Source organism: Alligator sinensis, unplaced genomic scaffold (genome assembly GCF_000455745.1).
Source record: "Alligator sinensis unplaced genomic scaffold, ASM45574v1 scaffold278_1, whole genome shotgun sequence".
NCBI lineage: Eukaryota > Metazoa > Chordata > Crocodylia > Alligatoridae > Alligator > Alligator sinensis.
In genome coordinates, this window is record NW_005841952.1 from 2,360,921 (window position 1) to 2,369,340 (window position 8,420).

General features: G+C 51.7%; 1 protein-coding gene across 7 annotated transcripts in view; it reads left to right on the plus strand.

Moving 5' to 3' along the window:
- The window catches only part of GRAMD1B (GRAM domain containing 1B), a 173,841-nt gene that overhangs the window by 159,162 nt on the left and 6,259 nt on the right, over positions 1-8,420 (plus strand). For 4 of the 7 annotated variants that reach the window (XM_025199999.1, XM_025200001.1, XM_025200000.1 and 1 more), the window contains 9 exons: positions 1,485-1,600; positions 2,146-2,311; positions 3,119-3,311; positions 3,694-3,837; positions 4,743-4,861; positions 6,444-6,586; positions 7,299-7,402; positions 7,857-8,060; positions 8,235-8,325. In XM_025199999.1, the coding sequence (XP_025055784.1) occupies positions 1,485-1,600; positions 2,146-2,311; positions 3,119-3,311; positions 3,694-3,837; positions 4,743-4,861; positions 6,444-6,586; positions 7,299-7,402; positions 7,857-8,060; positions 8,235-8,325 (1,280 nt within the window). Of the gene's footprint in view, positions 1-1,484; positions 1,601-2,145; positions 2,312-3,118; positions 3,337-3,693; positions 3,838-4,742; positions 4,862-6,443; positions 6,587-7,298; positions 7,403-7,720; positions 8,061-8,234; positions 8,326-8,420 lie in introns of those variants that run through there. The other 3 variants (XM_025200003.1, XR_003093241.1, XM_025200004.1) reach the window with 3 other exon arrangements.

Sequence of the window (8,420 nt, forward strand, 5' to 3'; positions counted from 1 at the left end):
TCAGGGTCTAGGGCTGATGAGAGGGAGGGAGGGAGGGAGAGAGAAGCCCAGCCAGGTCCCTTCGATAAGACATCTGAATTTCATAGCGTGTTGGAGAAGATGAACGTTTCCCTTGGTGAACATTTCCCAGTTGAGCCTTGACATATTTTGACTATTACTTTAACACTGTTAAACCCAAAGTTATCATGGCTTTTCCCGTCTCATCTCAAACAGCACCAACTGGGAAAAATCCAACCCTATCAGATCCAGAAAAGCTCATTGGAGTTCCCCCTCCCACCTCCAAGTACGGAAAAATCTTTGTCATCAGTTATTTAATTTCTCATGAGAAATAGACTGGCCTTTTACTGTCCACAAGAAATGAAAGTCACAAGCGCCCAGCCCCTTGCCTCAGTAACTGAAAGATGTGGTCACAGTCTGATCAACTGATCTTCCCAGATAGGCTGGGCTTTCCAGAGGGACATTCCTGGTATTTTTTTGTTTCTCTTCCAAGCTTGCGAGGCATGGGATATTTTCACAATGACACCCGGGGACTCAGCCTCTTTGGCATAACTCTCGCTTTGTCTTCGATGTACAAAAATATTTTTGTCCCCTCAGGACTGGCTTTTAACATCGTTCTCAGAGGCTTTCAATTGTGGGCAGCCTCCATTAAGAGCAATGTAGCCTGATGGGAGCCTGATAAAAGACCTAGAGATCTTTTATAGCGTCCATGGGAGTCACATTAATGGGAGCAGCACTGGTAGCACAAGAGAAGAAAACATGCGTGAAGGAGAGAAGCTTCCTAGAAGAGAAAACCTCTTATCAGCACTATTTATCAAAGTGGGCAGGATGAAAACTGGGCTCCTAAACCAGGCTGGTCCCTGCTCAGGCTAGGAGTATGCCTGCTGCCAGGCTTCAATCACCTAATGCCATGTGCCAGGGTCAGTGGAGCAGTTGGTCAGTCTTGCGGCAACCAGGGGTAGTTGCTAGAGAGAGGCTGACAAAAGGATGCAACCCTGAAGCGGCGGGCACTATGCCATAGGAAGCCCACTGCACGAGCCCTCAGGGTAGGACACAACCCTCCTCTGACAGTGAAAGGCCTGGCTTTAAAACACAGCTATCCTATGGGGAAGCAGCGCTGTAAGGTGCTGCTTCATGCTATAACATTTCAAAGCCGTGGAGAATGGCGAGAAGCGTCCACAAGGCCTGAGAGAGCTGTGGGTTTACTGAATGTCAGCAAGGCTTTTCCTGGGGTTGGGCACCTGTTGGTAGGCAGTGATAATTAATGCTTAGAGCAGGGGAAAGAAGTGCTGGGAGTCCTCACTTCTTTTCATAGCTGTGCTGCTTTACATGAGTCCAGCCCAGGGCATCTTGCACATTATTTAGTCATTGCTAGGGTAGCACTTTGAAGTGCGAAGTGCTGGGTAAGTGTGAAGTGAGATGAATTTGTCAGCGTGTGGGGTTCTCAGGTGAAGTGCTGAACGGTTTTATCCTGTCTTCCCCTGTAGCCCCTGTGTCCGAAGGAGCTCTGGCACTTTGTCCACCAGTGTTACGGGAATGAACTGGGGTTGACGAGCGACGATGAAGACTACGTGCCTCCTGACGATGATTTCAACACGATGGGGTGAGTGAGCGAGTGAAGGTGAAGATGCACAAACACCGACAGCGGGTATAGAACGGCAGGGCTCCAGTTCATGGCATGCCTCAAAGGACCATGAACCTCAGTGTACAGCCAAATGTTGGGTGAGGCCGGAAATTTGGGCTGAGCACCTACCGTTTCAAATGCACCTTGTGCCCCCATGTGTGTACAGTCATCACAGCTGTCAGTGGGAACTGAACTCAGGGCCTTCAACACTGCGGGCATTGTCCCCTAGCCTTGGAGTTCAAGGATGAATGCTGTTAGCGCTTAGCAAACGGCAGGCTGTCCCCGTCAGCAGGGCTTGCCACAGCAGGGAGACAGGACAGTGTATGGCAAGGCACTGCTTCACACTGCTGGAAGACCTCTGAGCTTCCTGCAACATGGGGCATGGACCCAAGCCATGCTAGCGTGCACTCTTGCTGGGGACACCTTGGAAACCTTCCCGTTCCAGTATTCCCTGTGTCCTGTCCTAGCCAGCCATAGGGAGGCATGGAGGGTTGTGAACACATGTCCACTGTCTGGGTTTGCAGTTACTGCGAGGAAATCCCCGTAGAAGAGAATGAGGTGAATGACAGCTCCTCTAAAAGCAGCATGGAGGCCAAGCCTGATGCAAGTCCACAGCTGCCCAAGAAGTCTCTCACGTCTGGCACTGCCAGCACATTGACGTCCACGGGAAGCAGTGAAGCACCGGCCTCGGTATGTACCCCTTGCCTCTACCCCAGCCCTCTGATCGTGGCTGAGGACCAGATGGGTGCAGGCAGGTGGGAAGGAAGGCAGGCCGTGGCCCTTGTGCACTGAGTGGAGAGAGGCAGGATGCAGGCACACCAGACTGCAGACATCCCAGGGAGCCTGCTGGGGAATACGGTTGTTCCAGTTCCTGGTTTATTTAGGCCTGTGTGATCCTTGTACCAGTCCCTTTCCCCAGCCTCTCCAGGACAGTTTTTATATTAAGCGTCCTGTAACTGGCTGCTCAGGTCGCTGACAATAACAGCCTTCTTATGAAGGGGAACAAGCAGGACACCTGGGAGTGAATTAAATAGGGTTATTATATGATGAAAGTTATAAGTGCCTTCCTGTCTCTGATCCCAGGTTGGAGAAAACATTTTTGTGAAAGCAGATAAGGCTTTTCCTCTCCCCTTCTCAAAAGAATGTTGTTTTCCTTCCTGACATCACTTCAGGGCAGACCTGTTTCAGTGAAGCTGAACTCCGTGTTTTCTGCATGTGTAGAGCTTGTCAGGTGGCAATTGCAACATCGTACACGGGATGGGTTTTTCTTTTAAACAACCTTGGTGGTGTATTCACCCTGGATTCGGACTTGCTGTACTTCTGTGCTAGCATGCCCATCCGCTTGTCTGCTCGCACATAGCGCTGAGCCATCACGGGACATGTGGCTGTCCAGAGCTTTGAAAATTGGCCCCAATATTGATATATGTAGTTTGCAAAAGGGAAAAAAAACCCGCTCCCTGCAGTGGTCTCACTGCTGCCTTTCTGCCCCTGCCCTAGTTCGACGGTGTGCTGCCTGAGGAGGAGGAGGAGTCTGTGGCTGAGAGTCCCATAGAGAAGGAGCTGGCCATTGCCAGCATCATAGGAGAGAAGATAGAGATCATTGCCCCTGTGAACTCCCCCTCACTGGACTTCAATGACAACGAGGACATTCCAACCGAGCTCAGCGACTCGTCAGAGACCCACGATGAAGGTGCTCAGTGAGGGCTGCTTCTGGGGTGTGTCATGCTGCCCTGTGCTATCTCTCCTTGGGGGTGCATGTGTGTGAGTGAGCAAGACAGGGAAAGGTGGGTGTGCCGCACCGTCTTCCTCATTAACACCAGGATGACATGTCTAACTCAGTATTCTGGGCCGGGGGAAGCCCACTCATGGGCCAGTTGATAGGATAATACAATCACCGCATGTGATTTGCTGCCCTTCTCATGGGGCAGTTACTGCCCTGGAAGTATTACAAGAGAAGGAACTGGGTGTGTCTTCTCTAGGCTTTCTCCCCTTCAGCCTGGATTAAATTGTATTCTTGGCCCTTCAAAAGTGCAGTCGTGGTCTGGAGACGCTTACCGCTCCCTTCTCTGCAGGGGAGGTTCAGGCCTTCTATGATGATTTGAACGGCCGGCAGTATGTGAACGATGTGTTCAACTTCAGTGTGGACAAACTCTATGACCTACTCTTCACTGACTCCCAGTTCCAGAGGGACTTCATGGAACAGCGTCGGTTTTCTGGTGAGACATGTTCCTTCCCAGCCCGTAGCACCGTACCCTATGCCCAGGGACTGATTAAGGCAGGATCTTCTGAGCACTAGCGGCTGAGGTTCCTGCCGAAGGAGCACCCCCACGTCCTTCTGGAGGTTATGCAATAAAATGCATGCACTTCTCAACTGGATGCTGCTGCTGTGCTGCAACATGCTGTTGTGCTGGCATGATCTGGCCAGCACAAGTCTTTGGAAGCCTCAGACCCCGTTTTTAAGATGAGGCTTTTGTCTCAGGCCCAGCATGAGATACCACGTCCCCAGTAGAAAACCACTCCAGCTCCACGTGCATGCAACAGAATAGCCCAGAAAGTTGTTCTCAGCCTAGGGAGAGAGGGCTTCTTGGTACACTACAGTCTTTCCTTTCACTGAAACTCCAGTGAGAGACAAAGGGTCCCCTTGCCCCTGCACTGGAAGGGGGAAAAACTCCCAGGCTCCCAAATCCAAATTCCTTAGGCACTTCTACATGTAAAGCAATACAACAATGAGACTCTTTCTACACGTGCTCCCCCTCCCTCCACAACTGGCAGGCTTGCAGGACTTGGAAAGGTCAGTAAAATACTCATATAATGATATGTGAATGTTAGCACTGTCTGAGTGTGCCAGCTCGACAGGCCTGGAGATGAATGTCCTGATGTAACCCTGGGACAGGTACAACAAAGGCAGCAGTTTTCCCCAGTCCACTCCCCCCAGCACCAATGGGCCTCTGTCTCCAGAGGGACTATTGCTTGGGACATGAGAGCTGTGCTCAGTCTGCTGCGGGAGCCGCCTGCCATTCCTGTCGGGGTTGGGTATGTGGCTACATCCCTTCTGGGAGTGGGGCATGAGGGCTCTTCCTGTCAGTTCAGGAGTCTAACACAGTGGCCTTTCCCCTTCCAGAAATTCTCTTTCATCCCTGGAAGAAGGAAGAAAATGGCAATCAGACCCGAGTGATCCTGTACACCATCACCCTCACCAACCCTCTGGCCCCAAAAACTGCCACTGTCACCGAGACTCAGGTATGAGGAAGTAGAGCAGGTGGGTGCTAGGCAAAGAGGGTCAGAGACTGACCTTCACACCCTGATCGGTCGACCGAGCTCTCTGCCTCTCACCCTTCTTTCTCTTCGTCTTTTCTGTGGTACCATTGCCTACCTCTGTCTTCCCCTTCATGCTTCCCTTATGTTATTTAAGCACCACTTGTTGGTTGCAAATCCTAATGGTCACAGTGCAGGCTATAACTCAGGTTAGCCCTGCAGTGAAGACAAACTTGTGCACCCTGTGTGTGCACAGTCCTGGGCCTAGGCCACATGCTAGGGTTAGCCACACTCAAAGCTCCTCTGCAGCAGCACAACCCTCTTCTCTGCTGACAGAGTCGCCTCCCCTCTGCTGAGCAGTGGGCTGGATATGCATGCATGTAGACCTGTGATTCTCAACTAGGGTGTTAGGGCCACAAGGTCCTTGGAAAGGTGCCAGGAAGTGTGAAGAGAAAAGCAGGTAAGTGCAGGCTCAGGCTCCAGGTGTGAGGAGATAAGCAGGTAAGGGCAGGCTCAGGCTCTCCCTACTTGGCTGCTCCCCTGCCCCCACTACCCAGCCCTTCTGCAAGAAGCTAAGTATTGTGATAAATAAATTAGCTTTTGAAATGGGTGCTGCTCATTGCACAAAAGTTATATGGAGTTCAGGGAGGGTGGCTTTGAGTCTGAGGGTGCCTGGAGTCTAAAAAGGTTGAGAGCCACTGGTGTAGACACTTCTGTGCCTACTGCTAGCTCTTGCTCTCCCTTCAGCAGCTGGTGTCTTGCTTGGGCACTCTTCTGGCCCAGCGGCTGGGGGAGCTGGGCAGAGCTCCCAAGCTGGTGGGTATGCATAGCCTCTGGCAGCCAGACAGTGGCAGCTGCTGTCTGTCTCCAGCAGTTCTTCTGGCTGATACAGGTGAGTATAGACAAGGCTTCAGGCTTGCTAAAGTATCCCAAGTGCAGGAACTAGAGCAGATACCTGATAGTAGATGGTTGGACTCTCCATTCTCCCTCACCTTGCGCAGCCGGCTCCTCAAGCGAGGGTAAAAGGCTGCCAAATTGGGATATTAACAGGTTCCACTTAGTCAGCTCTAGCATAGATGGTCTTGCAAGGTGCAGGACAGTGGAGAACAGGCCCCTTTTCTTCAGAATCAGTGATTCTGGTGATGCAATGCAGAGAAGTCTCCTGACCAGCCTTCATGCCGACAAATAATTGCCGCTTGGGGCGTTCAAAACCATTAGTGGAATTCTCAGCTGGGTTTTTTCCCCTGTAAATTGTAAAGAGCTACAACTCAGTGAGAACAATTAGCACCCGTCTGTATTGGAAGTCAGGTGCTGGCTTGCCTGATGTAAGTAACCAGCCAAACTGCCTGAGCTCGGAGCATCATCACTGGATTTCTCATTTCAAATCTGCTGTTGGAAAATACTGAGTTTAGTATCTTGGTGTTTGTGAGCATTCTGGCCAGGAAAGCTCAGCTGCTTGAGAAGGACTTAGACGCCCAAGTCCCAGCCATAGTTTGCAGTTCTGTTTGGCATTACTGTGACCAGGCTAACCCCTGCTCTCTCCTGTCCTTTCCTCTGTTTCATGCAGACAATGTACAAAGCTAGCCAAGAAAGCGAGTGCTATGTGATAGACGCAGAGGTGCTAACCCATGATGTCCCCTACCATGATTATTTCTACACCATTAACCGTTACACTTTGACTCGTGTCGCCAAAAACAAAAGCCGACTCAGGTACAGTACCTATGGGGCTCTGCATTTATGAATAGTACCTCCCCTCTAATGGTCCAACAGGCTTGTATAGAAATTAAAGGCTGAAAATCCTGCCCCATGGTGTGTCAAAGGAGGGTGATGAGACCACAAGGAGCCACGGTTTTTGCCCCACGTGAGCAAGACCTGTCTGTACCCTTTGGGCAAGTTAAACAAGGTAGCTGTCTAATGCACTGGATCATGAGCAAACAGAATAGCTGCAAAGGTATGGAGCCAGGGTGGGGAGATAGCCATAACCCAACAAACTCCCTTTTCTCTGTCACAGAATATGTGGTTGCAGCATCAGCTTCTGGGTGCTGTGAACTGAAGCAGTGGCACTGTGATACCATCTCAGGGAGCACGAGCGGGATCACAGGGGCGAGGCGGAGAATCAGACCCCCGGGCAGGATAGGGCCAGGTGAATCAGGTCTGGCTCAGAGCAGCACTGTAGCTTAAATGTGTCTTTAAAATACTGAGTTTTCTCTCTCCTGGGTGGGGGGAGAGAGAGCTTGTCTTGCTGGTTTGGTGCCTCAGTTCCCATCCAGATCTAGGAGGGCTGAAGCTCCCATAGAAATACTGGGAGAGTGAAAAAGGTCATGCCTGAAGGACTTAGCAAAGGCTTATGGTGTGCCATAAGGAGGGCGGTGTTTAAGGCGACACCTCAGGTGTGACTGCATTCTTTCTTGCCTTCCCTTAGGGTTTCCACAGAGCTACGTTACAGGAAGCAGCCGTGGGGGCTGGTGAAATCTTTCATCGAAAAAAACTTCTGGAGTGGCCTCGAAGACTATTTCCGTCATTTAGGTGAGAGTGGCAGTGGCGCATGCTGCGGCAGGGACCTAGGGAGTGGGAAGCCCTGAAGTCCACAGGCGTGTTCCCTGTGCACACGTGCCCTTGTGGGAAGTCAGACTCCAGGTTTGGGATCTGGCCCTGGACCAGTGGGGATTGGATTCTGCAGCCGGATTTCATACCAGGTCAGCTGAGGTCATTATTGCCCTCTTTAGACCTGCTTGTAAGATCTGTGGGCAATCACATCTGCTCTAGCACAAGTACAGGGGGCCAGTGCCCAACATTCGATCAGACGCATAACAGGCGTGTGTATGGTTTTTTCACCCGCTGCAGGGACCAGCCCTGGGCCCTGCTAGAATGACCTAGAGCGGGCACTGGGCAGCAGCTGTGCCTTTGGAGGACCTCTAGTTCATTATAAAGGTGCCCTTGGATCGAGGGAGACTCAGTTATTAACCCGATTTCCCTGCAGAGAGTGAGCTGACCAAAACTGAGAGCACGTACCTGGCCGAGCTCCATCGACAATCCCCCAAAGAGAAGGTGAATAAGCAATCTACAGTGCGCCGGCGGAAACGGCCCCATGCTCACTTGCGGGTGCCACACCTGGAGGAAGTGCTGAGTCCCGTCACCACCCCCACCGACGAGGAGGTTGTACATCGAATCAAGCATGTGGCAGGTAGGGAGGGGGTCGCCAGCTTGGAGCTGGGGCTGTTGGGCTGTGGCTAGAGCCAGGTAGGGTATCAGGCCTTTGGGAATGAGGGGGTGTGTGACAGGGACGTGGGAGTGAGGGGAGGAAGGGACTCAAATACTCCCTAGGATCATTTAACCACAGCAAACGGCTTCCCCTCAGGTTCCACTCAGACGCGGCACGTCCCGGAGGAGAGTCCCAGCCGCTTTCACCTGCAGAGTGTCTCCAAACTGCTGCTCATTATCAGCTGTGTGTAAGTGCCTCCCTTTGCCCTCTCCACTTGCTCAGCATCTCTTCTCTTATCCTCCTGTCTCTGCCTTTTTTCTGCTCGCCCATGCCCTCTTCTCC